This window comes from Rhinolophus hipposideros, assembly GCF_964194185.1.
Source record: "Rhinolophus hipposideros genome assembly, chromosome: 12".
NCBI lineage: Eukaryota > Metazoa > Chordata > Mammalia > Chiroptera > Rhinolophidae > Rhinolophus > Rhinolophus hipposideros.
In genome coordinates, this window is record NC_138058.1 from 13,303,023 (window position 1) to 13,326,500 (window position 23,478).

General features: G+C 44.9%; 1 protein-coding gene across 1 annotated transcript; it reads left to right on the forward strand.

Annotated features, from left to right (window-relative positions):
- Nucleotides 1-10,762: 10,762 nt before the first annotated feature.
- SPMIP9 (sperm microtubule inner protein 9) lies at nt 10,763-13,399 on the forward strand (the record flags this gene model as incomplete). Its single annotated transcript, XM_081068828.1, has 3 exons — nt 10,763-10,792; nt 11,494-11,586; nt 12,974-13,399. Exons 1-3 carry the CDS (start codon nt 10,766-10,768, stop codon nt 13,397-13,399), a joined length of 546 nt encoding a protein of 181 aa, XP_080924954.1. The 5' UTR covers nt 10,763-10,765.
- Between the last annotated feature and the right edge of the window lie 10,079 nt (nt 13,400-23,478).

The following is a 23,478-nucleotide window of genomic DNA, read 5'->3' on the forward strand; positions in this document are numbered from 1 at the left end:
TAAAGATTTTGTTTTTTAATTTACAAATTCTGTATATAGCTTTGAGCTGCTTAATAAATGTTTGCTAATTGAGTCAGTAAATAGCACGTATCTACACAATATGTCTTGAAGTTTTCTTGTTTTTAATCATTAATACTGGTTTTATCTTATGTCTGATAGTGCTGGAGTATACACCGAGGGCTCCACTTAAATCAGGCTTTACTTATTTTTTTTTAATTGGGGAATATTGGGGAACAGTGTGGTTTTCCAGGACCCATCAGCACCGAGTCAAGTCGTTGTTTTCAATCTAGTTGTGGAGGGCACAGCCCATGTGGGAATCGAACCGGTGGCCTTCGTGTTAAGAGCACTGTGCTCTAACCAACTGAGACACCCGGCCACCCTTCACTTATTTCTAATTATTCTCTATACCAGGGTGATGGAATAGATATAGGGTCACTTGACTGCTGGCAAAAATGCTTCACAAAAAAATATAATCAATCCTGATGGGATCCTGAAAGACTTGCCTGTAGGCAAAATATCACCAAGGTCTCCCTCAGTTGTCCCCAAATTTCAGGGTACAAAAGAGTCCCCTTGAGAATGTGTTTTACATGCTGATTCCATGCCTGACTCCAGCCTCCAGCCTCCAGCCTCCAGCCTCCAGCCTCCAGCCTTCCCCATTAATTCTGATTAGGAAGATAGGGAGTGGGGTCTTGAGAGTCTGTATTCTTAGCAATCACTCCCAGAAGTCTGAATGCCACACTTTAAGATCCACCAACTTGTCTTGAAAGTGTTTGTGACCAAAAAAGTCCATCTTTCTCCCAACCTCCCACTGCCAGGTTTTCCTTACGAGGTCTGAGGGGAGCTGACCTCAAAGTGACTGGCCAATCTGTCAACGCGACTCCTAGGGAAGGTGCTCCTTCGTCACTTCATTCCTGTGTGATGGCATGAAGTGAGATCCGCTCACAGATTACACTGCCAGTGCCAGGTCAGGCAGGGAGGGAATGGGGGTGTGACTTACTGATCACCTTGCCCTTTCAACATCTAAATGGCCCGACCCACTATTGACCCCGGACTCATGGCCCAAAAAGCATTTGAAAGAATTTAGAAAAGTTGACAAGAGGTACAAAGAGATAAAACAAGCACTGCTAATATGTTGCAGTAACTATTAGGCAGAGTAAGATCTTTCAGGCGCAATATTTTTTTATCTCATTATTTTGGGCATAGAATCTTCACCATAACCATCTCCATCATCAACAACAACAATCATAATCAATAGTTATTGAGTACTTAAAGAATCTTAGGTTGATTATGAGAGAGACCCTGAGGGTTAGTTTTTTTCCTTTCCATTTTCAGGCCTTTGAGCAATGAGAAGCTGATAATCTTGATGAGCTTTTTAAAATGTTTTTGAGCATTGCTGAAAGAACTGAAGGTTTTCTGAACAATAAAATACAACAACAAATTAAGAATTGCAGTCTGAGCTCGCTCTCTTCCAGTCACCATGCTAGACCCAACCACGTGTTCTGTTCTCAACTGTCCTCAACAATTGTTGAGAAATTGTTGAAATCTATTGTTTTCAACAATTATTTGGTGTTGGATAATTCTTACCCACACTTTTATGGAGAATTCTTTCCACTTTCTGTGGAGGAGATCACAGAAACACAAAAATGAAGCAGCCAAAGATGATTCTACTGACCCTTTCTGCAGCCCCCACCCTATCACAGCCTGACAAAGGTTCAGCTTCTGAGTGGGAGAGGGAGTCTGGGAAACAGTTTGGATCCTGAAACATTGGGATTTCCAATGAGATGTCAATGACTTCTATCCAAAGCCTATCAGGAACCTTCCTGGAATTGAAAAAGTTTGGTTTACGTCCAGTTGCAAGGAGAGAGGAGACACATATCGGGGAGCTGTTCGAATGTGCTCTCAGAAAGCATTTATTACAGGATTCGGGCTTGTGTTAGGGTATGTGGGGGAGGGCTCAAGGACGTGGGGCCTTGCTCTGGATTGGATGCTGTCGACAGAAAGCAAAGGACTGTAATTCTTGCCCTCCAGGCAGGAGGAGTAAGCTGGGGCTTAAACAGCCGCAGTGGCTCAGTAGTCAGGATGGGACGGTGTTCCATCATTTTTGTGTCTTGTACAGTGTTCTTGCTTTGTGTGTGTTCAACACAAATTGCAGAGGAATCTTGTTTTTGTCTTGACCCATTGTGGTCACAGTGGTCTCGTCTGGTGTGGGTGTTGTGTGAAATTGTTTATGTTCAACAGGAGAACACCGCAGTCTAGCGGTGGGTGCCAGCCCCCAGATCAGGGACCGCCTTTCACGGTCTCAGGGAATTGCAGGACATTGTTTGAAATGAAGACCATCCCCCAAATTCCAGCGTTGCCCATCTTATTTCTCTCCAGGGGCACAGAGGCCATATGGCCCAGTGATTGGGAACACAGACTCTTGCCCCATGAGGTGGGGGTTGGGAGCCTGCCTCTGTCACTTACTAGCTGTGTGAGACCCTGAGCAAGTCACTTATCCTTTGTGTGCCTCCTTTTCTTCACTTACAAAATGGGGAGAATAAAAAGGATCTATGTCGCAGGGTTATGGTGACGCTGTGAGGAGAGTACCGAGCACAGAGAAGTGCTTGTTGCGTCCTTATCAGATAGCCAGTCGATTCTCAAGTGCCCGGTTGATGGCGGGAGCCTCCAGCCGTTCTCATTTCTTCTGCACTCTCCTTTTTCCCTGTCTGTGCTGCACACTTTCCCCACACTAGTCTTCTTTTAAAAAGTCCTTCTCATCGTGTTCTGTTGAGTGACATGTTTCACGCCCACTCTCGTTTATTGAGCACTGTGCGGAGCAGACCGGTCACAGCATTTTACTCCATTCCCCTGCAAGGCAGGCATTTTCATTCCCATTTGACCACTTACGAAGGACACTGAGAAGAGAATACAAGGCACTTACCTAAGGACAGACACGTGGTTTGTAAGTGGAAAAGCTGGGTTCAAATGCAAAATCATCTAATTCTCAAGCTCTTTCTTCTCTGCGCACAGTCTCCCTCTGAAAGTTCCAATCCTCAGCCTGGCATCGAGGGTCTTCAGTGTCCAGCCCCAGCCTGCCCTTTCAGCCTGATCTTAACAATCCCACAGACCACCAAAGAGCGGTACTGAGTGTCTAGCAGTTACGGGACTAGTCTGGTAGGCTTAGAGGAAACCAGAGGCAAAAGGCAGTTCAAATATTTTGGTGAAGTAAAAAAGGCATAGCTAAATCAAGACATGGAAATGGCATCAATTTAGTAGCAAATCTCTGCTGGAATGTCATCAATATTCAGAGAAAAGGGAAATGGACAAGTCGGAGTGGGCAGCAAGTGGTTCCCACCAGAAGTCAGGTGTTGGCTGAACTTTCAGTGACAGGCCAGATTTGGACAAAAGGAGGCTGTTCATTTCAGACTCGATTTCATCACCTCATCTCTCCTCTGTTTCTCGAGTCCCCTCTCTATACCCGATGGCCCTTACTTCTGCACTCTCCTACCTGTTCTTCCTCATTCCTCTCTTTGGGTGCTTCTTCCCTCCTCCCCCTCACCCGTGTATAAAGTGCTAGATGGCAGGAGCCTTGTGTTTTTCATCTTTTATCATCACCCCAACAACACCCCCTTCCTGCTTCTCCGCACAGGACACCAAGCCGCACACACCTTGCTCCCGTAAGGCAGCCAGTACTTACATGTTAACCAATGAAGCCAAAGAGCCAAGCTCTTATCTCAATGTCACAGTTTCGTGGGCTCTTTTGGTACCATTTCTAATATACTGTGCACATCTCCCACCCCATACGCGGCACATCTCCTGCTGGGCCCTGCTTGGCTGTCAGCCCTTGTCCAAACAAGTCCCTGGAAGACTCTGGGATGCAGCTCCCTCCCCTCTGTGAAGAGCTGGGGGTGGCCCAGCCACAGTTTCCTCCTCTGCCTGTGTAAGAATCTAAAAATCACCATCAGGGAAGCTTGTTAGAAGGTACATTCTGGGGTTGGCTTCTTCTCCCAGAGAGTCTGACACAGAGGGTGGCAGGCAGCAGGGGACTTTGAAGCCAAGGGTCACTGGACTGCTCTTGGAGAAATCCTGCACTAGGTGACCCAGCCAGTTTCTATGAATCTAAAATGGAAAAGGCCTGGGTTTGGGACTGGTGACGGCATCCCAGTGGGGACAGACCTCTCTCTAACACAAACATGTCTTCATCTTCAGAGCCATCCACTTGCAACCTAACGATCTAGCTGAAGAGCCAGGCTGTGGGACAATTTAGTACCTTGCCCCCTCCTGAATCGGTCATGCTTCCGAGGGCCCGCGGGTCCGCTGGGCCCCAGGGGCTGCTTCTGATTAACTCAGCCTCTGTTTTTGTTTGTTTGTTTGTTCTTCACGTGAAAGGGTTTCTATTTCTGCTGAAGGCCCTCCTGGCTAAGGCACCCCGTTTGGGAAAAGGCAGCGTTTGCTAAGCCCTGGGAGGCTCCTGGCTCCCGGAGAGGGATCAATAGCCCCATGGTCTGGGAGGAGGCCTTTGTAGTGTCGATTTGCTGTTTGTGTTTCAGGTTCTAAGGGAAGGTTTGCTCCTAATTAAAGGCGTAAATGCTTTAATCCCTGGCCTGAGGGCTTCCCATAGCGCATTAGCGTATTAGGAAGGAAATGGATTGTAATCCCTTTAATATAAACCTGGAGGAACTTGAGGGCTTCTGGTTTGGGAGAAGAATTTCCTCCTGTGATTTAACAATATTAACAACCTGAATTTGCATAGACAGAAACGTGGGGTTTAGCTTTCCTGCCGGGGAAAGCCAAGGAAATCTGTCTCAGATGAATGAAGGTTGCAGTAATTAAACTCCTACAGCATACCAGACCATAGATCAAGTCGTTGCACACGTTTTTTCCCTTCAGTTTTCCCATCTAACCTTGTGAATATGTACTGGGCCAACTATTTTACCAATAAGGAAATGAAGATTTAGAGGTGAATATCCTCACTGGGGAGATTGGGGACGATCTTGTAGAGAGCCTTTGGTGTGCCCTGTGCTTTCTATACACTTTATTGAATCCTGTCCACACAATCTTTTTGCGTGCTTTTAAATATTTACTTCACTTGAAGTAAATGCTTTTAGAAATACACTCATATTTACTTCACTTGAAGTAAATGCTTTTAGAAATACACTCATATTGGTTTCTGTTACGCAATTTTGATTATCTTACCCGACACAATTTGAAGCCAACTCTTGTATGTGATTTAGACTTGAAAAAAAAAAAGCAGGATTTACTTTCTGGTTTATTTTTCATCCCTTATAAATGTTGAGAAGATCTGCCCTCACATGCTGCTAAAGGAGACAGCAAGAAACGTAAGAAACTTCCCTGTGCTTTGCTCGTTAGGAAAATAACATGTACCGCACTGTAAAAGCTTAAAAAGTGGCACAGCGTGACATTTTGCAGTGTTTCAGTGCAAGCTTACAGAAGTTCGCAACTATGGTGTTGTTGGGATGGAGGAAGCATTTCAATTCTCCACGAAAAAACGGAGGCCACCAAGGCTCCCAAGGAGAGCGCCACCCCCCCCACCCCCCACCCCCCGCAGAGCTAACACTGCTGCATTAACTGAAGGCAGGAGATTCTGCAGAGACCCTCTACAGCCAAGCAGGCAAACACGGGGGACTAAAAAGAGGCCTGAGTATATGGACCCTGTAACCTTTTCAGTTCTCTGGCCCAATTTCCCCTCTGTCAGCCCTTGACCACTCTTTTAGGGAGGCAACCAATGGATGGTCAGCGCAGGGCTGTGTGGGAGGCTACCTGAGGTACCTAAAGGCGGCCAATTCTCTCCATTAGCTTCAAATGCCACCCATAGGACCAGCAATTCCAGAGTGTGTATGACACGTCCAGAGCTTTCTTCCCTGAGCTATACTTTTACCCAGGTGTGAACACACCTTCTCCACTTGGAAGCCACACAGGCCGCACAACTGCAATAGATGGTCTTACTCTCCACGTTGGCTCCTCTCCCAGCATGTCCCACCTCATCAAAGGACCATCAACCCCCAGGGACTTACTCCGAATATCTGGGAATCATCTTTGCACCTCTCTGTCTTACCCCGGCTGCCTCCTAATACGGATTAAATTCTAAAGAGTTTACTTCCAAACCAGCTCTGGATTTACCCACTCTTCTCTATATCTAACCTCCATCTCCTCCTACCTGTCCCAGCCACCATCGTCATCCAGTGGCCTTTGAACTCATCTCCATGTCCTCTCTTCCCCTTCACCCAGACAGCTGTCCACCAGTGATCTTTTTCATGTGTGCCTCCTCTCGCACCATCTTTCTGCTTAAGCTCCCCAGTACTTCCCATTATTCTCAGGATAAAGTCAACCGATCCTCCTGTACCCACTAGACAAAGCCCTTACCTCCCTCTCCAGCCTCCTCTGGAGCCACACTTACCCCACCTCATTCTGCCACAGCAGAGCAGCCTCTCTCTTCCACACGAGACCAGTCTCCTTCAGCCCTACGGCAGTCACACAAGCCAGAGAATCTCCTTCCTCTTTAGGACTGAGTTAAAATGTCACTACTTGAGGCAAGTCCTCCCTGACTAGCCCCCAACACTGATCCAAGTCCCCAAACACTATATGTCCCCTTCATGACACTTGTCACAATTGTACTTAAAGACTCACTTGTGTGATTATTTATATATTTGTCTCCAGTTGTACTGTAACTCCATAAAGGCCGAGACCGTCAGTTCTATTTCATTGCTATAATTGTAGATCTTTGCACAATACTTGGCATAAAGTAGAAACTCAGAACAAATGGGTGAGTATTGGCACGAAGAATGCCAAATACCTTCACAGACACATCCATGTGACTTCCTACTTTCATTTTAGGTGGATATTCTATCTCTGTGTTACAGAGGATCACACTGACTTCTTCTGAACTTACATGATTTCCCAAGGATCTGAGGACAGTTAAGTCTCAGGATTTGGAATGAGAACTCCAGATTCAACTTAGTAATATTTTCCTGGAAAAAAAAATATATATATTTTAAAGACTTTATTGGGGAAGGGGAATAGGACTTTATTGGGGAACAGTGTGTACTTCCAAGGACTTTTTCCAAGTCAAGTTGTTGTCCTTTCAGTGTTAGTTGTGGAGGGCACAGCTCAGCTCCAGGTCCAGTTGCCATTGTTAGTTGCAGGGGGCACAGCCCACCATCCCTTGTGGGAGTCGAACTGGCAAGGGTGGTAGAGAGGACGCGATCCAACCAACTGAGGCATCCGGGAGCTCAGTGGCAGCTCAGCTCAAAGTGTTCAATCTTAGTTGCAAGGGGCGGAGCCCACCATCCCTTGTGGGAGTCAAGGAATCGAACCGGCAACCTTGTGGTTGAGAGCCCACTGGCCCATGTGGGAATTGAACCGGCAGCCTTAGGCGTTAGGAGCACGGAGTTCCAACCACCTGAGCCACGGGGCCGGCCCTCTGAAAAATATATTCCTAAGGAACAAAAATCACTTGTTTGGGCCCAGCTGTCCCCTCTACGGCCATTCTGTTTTTTAGCCTGTTCTTTGCTATTTATTTCAGTTTTATTAAATTCACAAGCACTTCTTAATCCCTACGCTTAAGTGACAGTGCACAAGGGATAAACTGAGTAATAATTAGTTCTTTGCCATAAGGATCCCATAGTCTGTTAGGAGAAATAACTTCTGTAGCTCTCCAAACTTGAATTTGTTGAGACTGCTTCAGCTGTAAGTTACATAAACTCAACTAAAACTGGCTTTCGCAAGAAAAGGAATATATCTGGGCTCACATAAACTGCAATGTCTATGCAATCAAGCTTCAGGCATGGTTGTATGCAGGGGTTCAGAGTCTTCATGATGTAGTACTTTCTGTCTCCATCTATTGGGTCTTCTATCCTCTGTTGATTTTATTGTTGTCCAGGCTCCTTCCACATGGTACACAGATGGCCTCGGGCAGCTCAAGGCTCCCACGGTTTTTACTGCCCACCATCTCAGAAAGAGAGAGCCTCTTTCCCAGGAGTTGGGGATAATCAATCACTGTGGCCTAGAGGATGGAATATTCTGGGGACAATATGCTCTTTAGAACTGGAGCAGAGTCAGCACCACCCAAATCACATGATTCCCGAAGGAAAAAACATAAGATCCCTAAAGTTCTCTAAAAGGGAAGTTGGTATGTCATTATGGAAAGAAGGGGGAAATCGGAGATTCACAGCAGACTGCCTGTCTTGGCCTCGTGTCCTCTCCCATTCCTTTCCTTGTCCCTTCTTGCTCCAAGGTGTCCTGTCTTACAAGCTTTGCACTTGCTGATCCCTATGCTAGGATACCCCTCCTCCAGATCTTTGCGTGGCTGATTTTCTATGTTTCAGATCTCTGCTCTAACGGCACCTTCTCAGAGAGGGTTTCTCGGGCCTCCTATCTGAAGTGCTGACTCCCACTTTCATTCTCTTACATGTCCCTTTATTGATTTGCTGGAGGCTCAATTGCTTATTACTTTATTTACTGTGTGTTTTGCTCTCACCAGAATGTGAGCTCTGTGCAAGCAGGGAGTTCCATCTACTTTGTTCATTGTTGAATACACAAGATTCAGAACAGTGCCCAACAAAAAATACGTGCTCCATAAAGATCGATTGAATAAATGAAAGGAGTCTGTGAGAGACCAAGGAGACCAAGGAGAGCATCTAGTGAGAGACCAAGGAGAGCTCTATGGAGAAGGTGGACCTTAAATAGAGGGGCCTTTTTAAAAATTGTAAAAATAGACAACAAAATTTACTATTTCAACCATTTTTAAGGATACAATTTAGTGACATTGAGTACATTTATAATGTTGTGCAATCATTACCACTATCCTTTTTCAGAGTTCTTTCATCTTCCCAAACTGAAACTCTATACCCATTTAACAGTAACTCCCCGTTCCTCCCTCACTTTTGTCTCTGACAGTCACTACTCTACTTTCTGTCTCTATGAATTAGATAATTCTAGTACCACATGTAAGTGGCATCATACAATATTTATTCTTGATGGCTAGCTTATTTCACTTAGCATGATGTGTTTCATGGTTTATCCATGTTGTGACATGTATTAGAATTTCCTTCCTTTTTAAGGCCTAATAATATTCCATTGTATACATAGACCACATTTTGTTTATCCATTCACCTGTTGATGGACACTTGTGTTGCTTTCACCTTTTGACTATTGTGAATAATGCTGCTATAAATATGGGTGTACAAGTATCTGTTCAAGCCCCTGCTTTCAGTTCTTTTAGGTGTATAGATACTCAAAAGTGGAATTGCAGGATCATATGGTAAATCTATATTTAACTTTTTGAGGAACCACCAAACTGTTTTCTATAGCTGTTGCACCATTTTACATTCCTACCAGCAATGCTGGTTCCAATTTCAAGGGTTCCAGTTACCCTACATCCTCGCCAACACTTGTTATTTTTCATTTTTGGATTACAGCCATCCTAAGGAGTATGAAAGAGGGTGGAATTTTGACAGATGAAAGCGGGATGAGCCAGCTTTTCCCTGGAGGGGCTATGGTATTAGGTAGATTCGGGTACTCACAGTCTGATGTCATAATTCACATGGGGTTTTGTTTCACTGCCTCCTGTAAATAGACAGATTCTGTAGAGTATTGGAAAGCCCCTGCCTCCTGGGTCCCTTCTGATGCTGGCTCAGGTGCGCTATGACACCCAATCACAATGACCAGGGACTGTGACCAACACAGCCTGCATCATGTAGGTCAGGGCTCACCTCAAAGACAGGTGTGGCAGTGGGACACAGTGGCAGGCCTCTCCATGCAACAGGGGTCCCTGGAGTTAGGAGGGCAGGCGCGTCATCTTCCCCTTGGCAGAAGGAAGCGTAGGTGCTGTTTGCACTGAAGCGGGTCCCCAGTCCCCAGAGAGGTGCTGTCTATGCACAAAAAGGAGCGGACACAGGGGCCAGGTGAGGTCTGGCAACCACCGCATTGGGACACAGTCCACTGAATGGAGTGGGGGCTCAAGGCAGGGTTCCAAGGGAATGAAATGAAGTAACGATCAAGACCCTAGGGGTCCATGAATATAAGATAGGGTGAAGCTCAGGGAGTTCCCCCATCCCCAGGCAGTAAGGCCTCTCCACAGGACTTCAGGGCTGGGGGACAGGGACAAGCTTGAAACTACACATGCTATCATTTCCCTGGGAATGCAGAGCCTCACAACTGTCTTCACCCTGGATACTCCCAATCTCCACTAGAAAACGTGCTGTGCTTCTGAATCAGGGTGCCACTAAGTCCTAGGCTTGACCCTTGCTTCCTCGAGGTAGTTCAGAGCCCTGGTTTGGTGGGACTTGCGTACTGGAGTCAGCTCATCCTGGCTCTAAGAGCCCATTCCATGCACATCTTCAAAACTCTGCATCAGCAACGTTATATTGGTAGCTCAACATGAGCCATGGTGGGAACATTTACACCCCAGAAATTGGCAAGTGCTATGAATTGGGGCTTATTTGTCCTCCAAAAATAATTGTTGAACATTTACGAGCATAACACTTGCCTTGCTAGTATACTCACCTCTGCTTACCAGGCAAATTACATGTTCTCAACAGCGCTAATTCCTTCCAATTCCTGGCCCCTTTGTCCCAGGGCCGCTGTCCACCAGCTCATTTCTCCCTGCTGTCACCACCAACCCCTGGGTGGTCGAGTACTTACAGGATGGGGCTAAAGGGACGGGGAAGTCATGCTTGGTTGGCACAGCTTTGCGGACAGTGGCTGCTTTCCCTGCCTGTGGCAGAAGCAGGCCTAACCAACTTTGTCTGTGCCTAGGTTGTCTCCTATGGCAGGTGTGGTGTACCCCAGACAGGTGAGTGTTGTGGGCTGCTGTCCCCTGTGACCATCTCAAGGTTGGGCAGTGAATAGCCCCAGGGGTGGGCCAGGCCCTTAGGCTCCTTGGGTCTCCCTCTGGTCATCATTTTGGAATAGTTTTCCTTTCTTTTTTAAATAGGTAGAGGAAAGCCAAGGGTGTACCATTTTCTGGAGGTTCATTTATTTATTCAGCATGCATTTATTAGACCCCTTTGGTGTGTCAGACACTGTGCTGGGCTTTGAGGCTGCAGAGATGCCTAAGGTTAGGTCCTAATCTAGTGTATTTCATTAAATCAATTATAATGCATCATGTGAAGTGCTGTAGTGCAGGATGTTAAAGGTGCTTTGAAGGCAGAGGAGAAAGAGCTTAGTTCCTGGGAGGTGGAGAATAAAAGGGCGGGAGAGATGTTTTGGCAGGGAGATTTAATCTGGGTCTGGGAGGATATAAAGGAGTTGGCCAGTCAGTGAAGAGTGCAGCTAGCACTTCCAGCAGGAGATGAGAGCATGTGCCAGGTACATGTGAAGAGAGGAAAGAGGTGAGGCTGGAGTACAGATGGCATGGAGGGGAGCCCAGGGGTGAGGTGGGAAAGGCCAGTAGAAGCCACATCATGAAGGACTACGAATGTCAGGCCACTAATGCCTTTATACGGAGGTACACACAACGGGATCTCTTGCTTTGTATTCGCCCTTATCCTCTAGGCCCCTGTGGATTTAGACATATATCAAAGCACCTATATGGTCAACTATAAACCCTTTGGGAAGCACAAGTATTCCAGGGTCACACCGCAAGAGGTAAGAAGTTACTCAGTCTTGTCTTCCATTCACCTGCTCACTGAAATCATCTTTATTTCATTTTTATTATAAGTGTGGACATTGGAGACACTTATTTAGAATAATACCCGAAGCCAAGAGATCTAAGAGGTCTTTTATGTGTACGTGTGTGTATGTATTTTAAAATGTACATCAAATATATGTCATGCATACAGAAGAGTGTAAATAATATACACTTACGGTTTAAACAGCATTGATAGCAAATTGTTTAGACTTGCCTTTTACGTACTTTATTATATATTGAATCATATTATTTGTATTCTTCTGTGACTTTTATTTTTTGCTCAACATTATGCCATAGTCTTCATTTTCTGCTGTAGAGTATGACCCTGCATGAATATGCCACCATTTATTTGTCCCTTCTCCTGATGGTCGACATTTGGGTTAATTACTTTTTGGTAACGCTCCCACTCCCAAACGCTACAGTGAACATCCTCACGTGCACAAGCTCAAGTGGAATGAGGGACTGATCACAGGGCACATCACTGTTTTCCAGAACAGTAGCTCTCTAATCTTGCCATTACTTACTATTATCAGACATTTAAAATGTTTGCCAATTTGGTGGGTTTGAAACAACATTTTCCTGTCGTACTTCTCATTTCACGGATTATTAATGAGGGTCAGCATCTTCTCACTTGTTTATGAATATTTATTATTCTATCTTTCCATGTCTTTTGTCCAGCTTTCTAGTGAATTGCTTGTCTTTTTCTTATTCATTTGTAGGAGTCCTTTAAATTCTGGCATCTTTCATTTGTCAGTTATATGTGTGGCAAAACTCTTCTCCAGTTGGTAGTTTGTCTTTTCATTCTTCCAGTGAATAGAAATTCTTATTTTAATATAACCAGATGTATCAGTCTTTTCATTTATCGTTTAGTCATTTTAAGTCTTGTGTAAGAATTCTCTTCCTATCTTCAGGTATCTCCACAAAAAATAATAATAAGATCTACACATACAAAGGTGGAACAATTTCTGACATACGTCATTTAGTGGAAGTGAAGTGCAGACTGGAATTATAATGAGTCATGTATGTGCAAACCAGGGCCATATATATACATATATATTTATATGTACAGAAAATATTGCTAAAAAGATACAAAAACCTCTGATGATAGTGGTTGCCTCTGGATTTGGGAACCAAGGGAGGAGGAGGATGGGAAGGACAATTTTCACTATTAACCCTTTTGTTTTATTTCAGTATTTCCCTCTGTTGTGTATATTATCATTCAGAAACCAATTTACAATTTTTTTTAAATAAGGAAAAGTGTGCTCTGTTTGGGATACTTCCAAGGAAGCTGCATTGCTTTCCATCTCTCTCAGCCCTCCATTTGTGTATGATTTGTTCCCACAGCAAGTGAAGCTAGAGAACCAACTCCGGGAAAAAGAGTTTTATAGGCCCATCCCCAACCCCAACCCCAAGCTAGAGGATGGATACCCCACCTTCAAAAGACCCCACATGACTGCCAAAGACCTGGGGAACCCCGGTTTCTTCCCATCACTGGACCGTGTGACCACAGCAGAGGACGAACACAGCAGGTTCACCCGCATCTGCCCGTCCGCGTACCCAGCTTCCCAAGCTCTGTACGTGCCCCAGAGCGGTCGGCACCGGGTCCACCAGAGTGTCCACTTCCCGTGTCTCCTGGAGCCCGAGCGCCAACCTGCTGCAGAAGAGGGCAAAGGTTACTTTCTGCTACCTGGTTGCCTCTGTCCTTATCACTATACAGTCAGGGTCCCTATCTTGAACCGATGGGGACCCCTGATGCCATTTTACCAGTAGGAAGGGTGAAAACACCTTCCATGGTCACTATGGAAATCCCTCCCCCTCACAAGGAAAACCCTGCTCTGGCCTTGGATTACAGAGAGGAGACTCAAAATAAAACCCTGGAAAGATGTTCCAGCAGCACTGGGCTGTCCTTGGACTTTACTCCCTGGCTTCCCCTGGGACACAGCATCCCCACTGCAGAAGGAGGGAGGGAGGAGGGGAAAGAAGGAAAACGGGTCTGTAGGGAGGGCTGGAATTGGTGTGATGCTGTATTATACTTAAGAGTCCCGCTATAAATATTCTTGCTGTTTTAGGCCTTTGCTTACAAAATGGGAAAACAGTATGTTTCTCATAGTCATCGGAATGTTAGGTGTGATTGTAAAACTTGAAATGCTGTGCGATAGCCTTTCCCCTCAAGACTCATATTTCAGTTTCTTCACCTCTCCTACCCTTGTAGCACGCAATAGTACCTATTTAGAAGCCATTATTTTATACTTTTCTTCTTGTTCCTTGGAACTTTTGTTAATATATACATGTATGAGTCAGTTAAGAAGTAGGCTAAGTTCCTGTAATGAAGAGAACCAAAATATAGTGGCTTGGACAATATGAGGTAGGTAGACAAGAAGGCGGGGCATGTTTGCTGTGGCTTCCATCTCTGGCTCTAAGGTGGCTGCTATAGACTAAATTGTGTCTCCTACCCATATTCATACCTTGAAACCCTAACCCCCAATGTGACTGTATTTTGAAATAGGGCTTTTACGGGGTAATTAAGGTTGAATGAAGTCATAAGGGTGGGACCCTAATCCTATAGGATTGGTGGCCTTTAAAAAGAGGAAATTTACTTTAAAATGCTCTAGCAAAATAAATAGTGTTAGTAACATAGGGGAATAGGTGAAACAATACCAGTGACAAAATAAAAGTTGTAGCTGGGTGATGGGTACATGGAAGTTCATTATCCTATTCTCTGCTTTTGTGTTTGTAACGTTCCACAACATAATGTTAAAACAGGAAGAAAGAGAAGGAAGGCGAGAGAAAGATGAGAAACAAAGGAAAGGAAAGGAGGGAAAAAGAAAGATGTACCCCTTTAAACTAATAATAACCATTTATAAGTGTCTCTAATTAATAATGTCCTTGTCGTCCTTGCTATGCTCATTAAGAAAAAAAAGGAAAACTAAGGAAGGAAGGAAGGAAGGAAGGAAGGAAGGAAGGAAGGAAGGAAGGAAGGAAGGAAGGAAGGAAAGAAGGAAGGAGAGTGAGGAAGGAAGAGAGAAAGAAAGGGAGAGAAAAAAGGAAACAAAATATTAGTTTGATAGTATAGTCTTTTTGATTCCTAGTAAGGTTGAATAATTTTGCAAATGATCTTTATCTCTTCATCAGGTGGAAGTGTATTTCAGTGTATTCCCTTTACCCTTACCTGTTACAATCTTTAGTGACTCTATTCTATCCATAATTCCTTCTAGGGCGTCTATAATAGAAAATGTCTGTGAACAAAAGTTCACTACCTCTCACTAAATAACACTTTTTCAGTGTTCAGTCATGTCGATCAGTTGACAGTTTTAACACAGTTATTTCCACAAAATGATTCAGTTGAGGTGAAAACATTAATAACAATAGCTACTCTTTATTGATCACTTATTATATACCAGGCTCTGTGTTGCATACATAAACAATCATTATTTCATTCTCATATATAGTTGAAGAAACAGAAGTTCAGGGAGGTTAAGTGCCCAGCCCAAGGTCACAAATGGCAAAGCCAGAATTTAAATCCCAGATTTATCTGATTCAACCCCAAAGTTTCAGTCATTTTTGGAATGTTGTACAAGGCCAGACAATTAAGTTCACAAACTCATTCTAGAAAAAGTGCTACATACCTCATTGGTGAATATCACTACGGTCACCTTTGAAATACTCCCCTTGGGAAGCTATGCACTGATGCCAGTGCCTAGTCCACCCTTCAGAGCAATTTTGGAACTCTTTTTCTGGAATGGCCATCAGAGCTGTCGTCATATTACCCCTGATGTCTGAATGTCACCCAAATGTCTTCCTTTCAATATTTCCTTTATCTTCGCGTAAAGAAAGAAGTCATTGGGGGCCAGATCAGGTGAGTAGGGAGGGTGTCCCAATGCAGTTATTTGTTTCCTGGCTAAAAACTCCCTCCCAGACAGTGCCGTGTGGGCTGGTGCATTGTCGTGATGCAAGAGCCATGAATAGTTGGTAAAAAGTTCAGGTCGTCTTTTTCACACAGCCTTTTCAGCACTTCCAAATAACAAACTTGGTTAACTGTTTGTCCAGTTGGTACAAATTCATAAAGAATAATCCCTCTGATATCAGAAAAGGTTAGCAACATCATTACAAGTTCTCGAACTTAATTGTCAGACTTCGTATGTCATTTTTATTCTAAATAAATGATGTGAAGTCCTTTAATGCAATAGTTGTGTTGCTCTCTAATGTCCAAGTTTCATTGATTAACCATTCATTGGTGTGAACAACGGCCTAGACCAAGAGGATGGGCTAGATTCAGAGCTCTCCTTCAGGCGTTCTTAATCCAAGTTGTTCAGGGGTATATATAGCCTTCATCGCAGACTTATAAGGGGTATGACTGGCTGTGCTTAATATATAAAATAGATCATTGAGACATGCCACGGGAGTGTTATGACCTATAACCTGGGTCCCCTGGAGCAGGAGAGGACAGCGACAGGGGAGCCCAGGGAGAGATCCACTGAAGAAGGAAGGATGAGTTGAAACCCCAACATGCTGCATTTGAGGCGCTTGCTCTTCCTTCCAACCGAGGTGCCTGGAGGCTGATAAACTGGGCTATGTCTGGGCAAGAGCCACTGAAGTCCTGAGGTTCTGCCTCAGAAATCTCTGTCTGACTTGATCTTCCATCCACACCCCACTGCCACAGGCTTCCTCTGTTGGCACCCAGAAGCGCCCCCTGCTGTTCCTCCCATGCTACCCTAGGTACATCAGAACATGCATCTGCTTCTTTCTCATCTCTCTGTATAACATCCGTCTGAGGCCCTTCATAGGTGGTACCACCACTTTGCACCCCACCTCCCTGCCTTCCTTACACGCATACTCAACATTCCCAGCTCTATGCCTTTGCACTTGCTGCCTCTGTCTGCTAGAAAGCCCCTGGTTCTGCTTTCTGCCAGCGAAATCATTACCTCTTAGGAAATGCCCCTCTTGATGAACTGTCCGTAACAGTTTGCTATTCCTGTGTGTCCCCACATCTCTTCATTCCGACACCTCTTAGAGGGATGCTGTGAGGATTACATGAGTGAACACTTCGAGCCTGGCAAACAGTGAGGGTTCAATAATTGTTAAATCTTTCTTATTTTAATTTTTATTATCTTTAGAATTATTACTGTTTCACTTGTCTCAGAGAGTGTTTGGTTTATCTTTGCTGCTCCTGGAAGCTGGCATATAGCGGGTGTTGAAAAAACGACTGAAGGAATGAATGGGGGTGAGAGGAAGAAAGGGCTTTCCAAGAGGAGGCACAGGGATGAGGGGGCCCCAGGCGTGACCTCCGGGCATTTTCTGTCGCAGCTCTCCAGGCTCTTACCTCCAGCAGTTTCAGGCTCCCACCACGGCTCTGTGTCCACCTTTAGCCAAGGCAGCCCTCAGTACCTGGCAATGTCAGGTGAGGGTACCTGGGGAGACATCCCTGACTTTGGGGGTCAGAAGTCCAGAACTTTGACCACTGAATTCTACTCTCTACCAACTGAGTCTTCTTTGGGAAGACAGCAGCATGGTGGGAACTCCAAATTGGCTTTGGGTCCCCGCCTCAGTGCCTTCCTGGTCCCAACTCTGGCCTGGTCTAATAACTGTGTTTGATCAACAGATCCAGGAGAAGCCTGCTTTGGTCAACATACATTTTAATATTCTCAAAAGAAGACTCTTAGCTCCTCACTCAGTTTAGTCCTCGGGCAGAACATGGCTTGATGCCAGCAGGCACCCCCATTGTCTTTATTTCTCTTGCATTTTTTACAGGCCCCTGAGGTCCCTCAACATAAAGGTGAGAACATGGAATTTGGAGCAGGTGCTGTGGAGGTGGACCCCCCGTAGCACCAGGATGTGCCAGCCCCAGTGTCAGGCACAGCACATACGGACAGGATATCACTAAATACCCATCAGAACCATTGAGTTAACACAGCTGTCACCCCCATTTTATAGCTGAGGAAGCCGAGGGCTCAGGTGACTTGGCTAAATGTCAGAGAATTGGAAGCTTCGCTTCTTTTGTGAAATCTCACTTCCATGAAAACCTTCAGTTTTCTCTTCTGTAAAATGAAGATAATTACACCCATTTCACAATGCATAGATCCGAATGTAATCAAATACATTTAAAAATGTTAAGGTTAATAAAGCGTTCTTTTTGATTATTAACATAAAAGAGAAGGAACTGACACGGGTTTTGCTGCACTAGCTTGTAGATTGGCCACAGCCAACACTGTGTTCCCCTGCTCCTTGAAGGGATGCTTTTGTCATTCCACAGCCTGGGGAGGGGCCCTAATGAGGAGGCTGCAGAAACCGGACTGGGAGGCTCCGAGATAATGCTACCAGCCCTTACATGTGTATATTCTTCAAAGTTTACAAAACACAGTCACAGATGGTATCTCCCTTAATTCTTATTTCATCTCCCTGACCTAGGAGTTCTTACCCCCATTTCACAGAGGGGATAAGTAACCAAGGCTGAGTGAGGATGCAGACCCCAGGCTTGTACTGCAATGTGCCCTCTTCTGGACCAAGCAGCCACCTCTCCCCCCAGTGGATCACTAACTCTGAAAGAGTGTCTAGCAGGGGATCAGGACAGCACCTTGTAAAATGCTGATTCCTCGGTTCCATCAGGTCTGGATGGAGAATGCCAAGGTCGGGAGCAAACTCCAAGCTTCTGCATTTTATCCAGTTCACCTGGAGGGCGGTGCTCTGGATCACACTTGAGAAGCAGAAGCTGATGCAGCATTCCTAGAAGTCTTGAGCACACAGCAGTGACTCTCTGCAGGAGATAAACTCATGACTGGGCAGAGCGGGTGGAGGGATGGGTGTGGGGGATCAGAGCATGCATACACTGAAGTATCTCAAGAATGTTTTGGCCAAGCAACATGCCAGAATGTGTACACTGATTTCCAAACATTAAAAAATACACACACACAAATATATATATATATATTCCACTTTTATGAAGTACCTAGAGTAGTGAAACCCATAGAGACAAGAAGTAGAATAGTGATTGCCCAGGGCTGGAAGGACCAGGGAACAGGATGATGAAAAAGTTCTGGGAATGGATGGTAGGGATGGCTGCACAACAATCTGAATGTACTTAATGACTCTGAACTGTAGACTTAAAAATGGTTAAAATAGTACATTTTATGTTATGTGTATATCTTATCATAATTATATTTATACACACACATACAAAAGGGAAGCATCTCAAAGTATGACATAAGACCTGGAAAATATAAGTTTAAAAATTAGTACATTGCATACATAATAATAAAAATTTCTGCAAAGGGATGACGTAACCTGATCGCTATTTTTAAAGAAAGCTTTTGGCCTGGTTACAAAAAGACTAAGGGGCCAAAGTCAAAGCAGAGAAGTGGGTTAGGATAAGGTAGGCGGGAGTTGGTGGCGACTTGGACCAGAGTGGCACTTGTAGAGGTGGAGGCTGTGAGAAGTGGTTGGTTTTGGGGTGCATGTAAAGGGTGCAGCCAATGGGATCACCAAGAGATTGGCTGGGGGCATATGACAGAAAGACCTGAGGCGGCAATGAAGGCTTGTGCAAACTGGAAGGTAAGCTGCTTTTCATTTAAGTGGAGAGGATGACAGTCAAAATGGGTTTTGAGGGAAGATCAGTTTGGTTTTGGAAATGTTAAGTTTGAAACACCCCTGGAACATCTAAGTGCAGATTTGAGAAAGCAGTTGGCTACACAAGGGAGAGGTCAGGAGAGAGGTCAGGCTGGCTGGAGATAGAAATTTCTCAGTTAACAGCCTCTAGATGGTATTAAATACCAGAAGACCTGACCTCATTGCCAAGGTGTGGAAGTGGTTCAAAGACTGCCATCTAGGACAGGTCAAGGTTGAGAAGTCAGGGAGACGGAGGAGCTTTGAGGTATAAGGAAAACCAGGGAAGTGTGGTGTCCTGGAAACCAGCTGAAGAGAGGTGCTAAGGAGCCGTGTGGATCAGCAGCGTCAGCTGTTGCTGCTGGGCCAGGAAGCATAAGGACTGAGGACTTACCACTGGATACAGCAACAAGGTTAAGGTGACCTGGCAAGGAGCCAGGGCGTAAGTGGAGGAGGGGAGAGGGTGTCAAGAGAGAATAAGATAGAAGAAAAGGAAGCACTGAATATAGACGATGGTTTAGTATCTTTGCAGTAAAGAGTGTGCAGGAAAATAAGCAAGGATGTAGCAAGTTCACAGGAAAAGAAATACACGTGGCTTTTAAACATATGGAAAGAGGCTGAACCTTATAATCCAATAAATGTGCATGTAAACAACAAAGAGATGTCGTTTTACGCTGACTGACCGAATTGGGGGAGACTAGAAAATTGGTACTATACTGTTGGGAGGGCAGAGAAGCCAACTCTTATCCACTGGGGTGAGCACTTTATTAGTAAAGCTTTTCTGGTCAGTAAAAATGAGGTTACGCTTTAGCCTGGTCACTCTATTCCTAAGACTTTGTCCCAGTGGATAGATTCACACAGGTCCTCAATGGCTGTGTACAGGCCTATTCACAGCATTATTATAATTTGTAATAGCAGATCCTGGGAGAAAGCCAAGTGTCCCTGACGGTGCAGCCTAAATGGAGCACAGACTACTGTAGGTACAGATGCGGCATCATCGTATGGATTAGTAAACAGAGGAAGCAAGTGTATATCATCTCTTTTCATGTGTTACAAGAGGGGGTACCCACACGCATGCCTGTGCAGATCTGTGAGATTTGTGGGAGCAACTGGAAACAGGGGTGACCCTGGGGGGGAAGACTGAGGTTCAAAGGTGGGAAACATCGTATTTCATATCCTTTGTACTGTTCGAAATTTTAGCCACAAACATGTAATGTTAAGAATTATATTTAAAACGAAAACTTACATAGTGCGGTCATATGTAGAGTTAGAGGGGCCTTTCGGGTCGTCCAGGCCGGTGGTTCCCACCCCCTAAGTCCGTGGCTGGGCTGCATCAGAAGCAGCTGGTGGCACGTTAAGACACAGAACCGATGTGCAGAGTCCCCATCCGGTGCCCGGGGTGGGGATCTGAACTCCAGCTCCTCAGGCCTTCCTGAAACAAGGGATAGGATATGCAGCGGGCTCTGTGATGTACAATTCCCTTGAGAGACTACGGGCCTCCCAAGTGTGGGCTGTTTTCCCTACAATGAACAGCCAGGCAAGAAGACCTCAGGGAGCTTCCCTGCTGGTAAGAAGAGACAGGTGAGAAAATGATAGAATAGCTCAAATTCACTATTTTACAGAAAATAACTAATGCTCTTAACAACCCAATGAAAACGGGCACTGTTATTATCCCCATTTTATAGAATAGAAAGAAAGGCACAGAAAAGTCACACAAGTGGTGAGTGGGTGAGCTAGGATTTGAACCCCAGCAGTCTATAGCTTAAGATTATAAATACAATAAATAGCTTTTTATAAAGGATGCGCACTGACAGCGTAGGAGTGCACCTCTGGGTTTGGTGGTAAAAGCAGACCTCTCGGAGACCCAAACAACAAGGGAAGCTCTGGGGCCTGAAAGACTCCTGGCAAACACAAGACCATTAGATGGAAAAGACATCTGGGGTTGCTCACGAAACAGGAGGAAGACCAGTGTGACTAGCCATGGAGATTGAGAACGAATGACTGAAGGACAGACAGTGAATATCTGATCTCTTTAGAGCAATAACCCTCTCCTGATGTGGTTCCATCTTCAGGTGGCAAGGAGTACATTGCCTATTCCATTACATGACAGTTCCATTCTTAAGGGGATTCTTCTTTGTCTTGAACTCTGCTAAATTTCCCATAATAGCCATTTCTCTTCTACATTAACAGGACCGCTACGTTTTTTAGTTGTGCTATGGCCCCTAGAATAAAGACTACATGTCCCAGATTCCCTTGCATAAAACATGGTCATTCGACTAAGTTTCAACCAGTGAGCCGTAAGCAGAAGTGATATGTATATCTTCCCCTTTTCTATCCTGCAACTTGGACAAGTCCTGAGCCAAGGTGGACCTTATAGGTGGGATGACAAGAAAGAAAAAGGCTGGATTCCTGAGTGATACACAACAATAATATCACCTCTGGAATGTCCCACGGAGAGAAAGAAACCAATGGTTCTTGACCTTGATCGCACATTAGAATCACCTGGGGAGCATTAAAAAATGCTGATGACTGCCCTCTTCTCCTCCGTTTATGATGTAATTGGTCTGGGGTGGAGCCTGAGCACTGGATATTTTAAAACTTCCCCAGCCAAGGTTGAGAACCACTGGTTTATGGCACGATTGATTTGGGTTTGTGTTGTACACACCTAAACTTGTATCCTAACTTGTCCAAGCTCAGGTGGGTTTGGGCTTTTAAAAGCTGTGCCCAGGGAACAACCAGATTGCTGTTGCTGGATAGGTCTTCAACTCCAAAGTCAGGTGGCACACCTCCTCCTGATGAGCTTTTCACTGGAATAAGAGACGCTCAGGAGATTCACACATACCATAATCTTGACACTTAAGCTGGGATGGGGAGTTTCCAGGGTGTGAGGGTTACCATGGGTAGAAGGAGTAAAAAGGGGGTTACAGAGAAGCTGAGGAGCATGGCAGCTTGGGGAAAGGCCAGCGGTTCAGTCATTATCCCTGAACAGAAAGTGTGCACATGGTGGTTATCTAGGGTTGAGGCTTAGCGGAGTCAATGGAGGGCCTTGTATGCCAAGTCCATGTGGATGAAAAAGGTGTGCTGTAATAAATCTAACCAAAAGTAACCTCACAGGGTGACCTGATCATAAATTCCTAACCGGGAAAGTCACGGTGGGTCGTCATGCCCCAGTCCTATAACTTCTTTACTAAAAGGCTTAACTTTGCCGTAAGCCAGCCCTGTCTATTGCTTTTGTGCATCTGGGTAACACACTTTTGAAATGCCTCTTTTTCAGACCTCTTGTAAGTGTAACCACCCCAAGAGAGTACATCATCTTGTTAACTATCCTGTAATCCAATTCCCGCCTTGCTTTCCCCCACCTCCATGTAATTTTCCTTAAATTCCCTCCTTAATTCCAAATGCACAAAAGAAACCACAAAACTGTCATTCTCCAGAGCATTTGAGATATTGCTTCTCAGCATTGTTGTCAGTTTGGCTCAAATAAACTCTTAAATAAAATTTCTCTACAGGTTTAGATGTTATGTAGACACTCATGAGTTTGCCTTTTAACCTGAGGATAACCAGGAGCTTTCAGAGGATGGTAAACAGGGAATAAATAGCATGGCCAGATTTGTGTCAGCATGAGTTGGTTCACGATTAGAGGTGAGGAGACCAGTTTTGAGGTCCAGTGAGGTTTGATGGAGATCAATGAATGCAACATATGAATCTGACATTTTGCTAAAGGCCTCATATTGGTGATTTACTTTAAGCTTTTAATCAACCTGAAGTTCTGATTGTCTGCACTTGTACTATTTTCAGGCCACTTCTCCCTCAATCTCTGCTTGTGCAGATTCTAGGGATCTGGAGGAAAAGCTATAGCTCTCTCTAGAATAATCCCTTCCCCATAGCAGTTGCTCAGGAGATATTACCGGATTTCCCCGAAAATAAGACCTAACTAGAAAATAAGCCCTGGCATGATTTTTCAGGATGACATCCCCTGAACATAATGTCTTTTCGAGCAAAAATTAATATATGACCCAGTCTTATTTTCGGGGAAACACCGTAGTATAATTGACCATGGCCCAGCTGTTTTTTATCTTGTTGCTGCCAGCCCAAGAGTTCCAGCCTGCTCTCTCAGCAGTTAGGCTGGGGAAAGGCTACAGAAAGAGGGTTGAAATAAATCTAAGACTCACTCATAGTCTATCAAAAACATTAATGTGCACATGAATCACTTGGGGGCTCCTGTTAAAATGTGAATTCTGATCCAGCAGGTC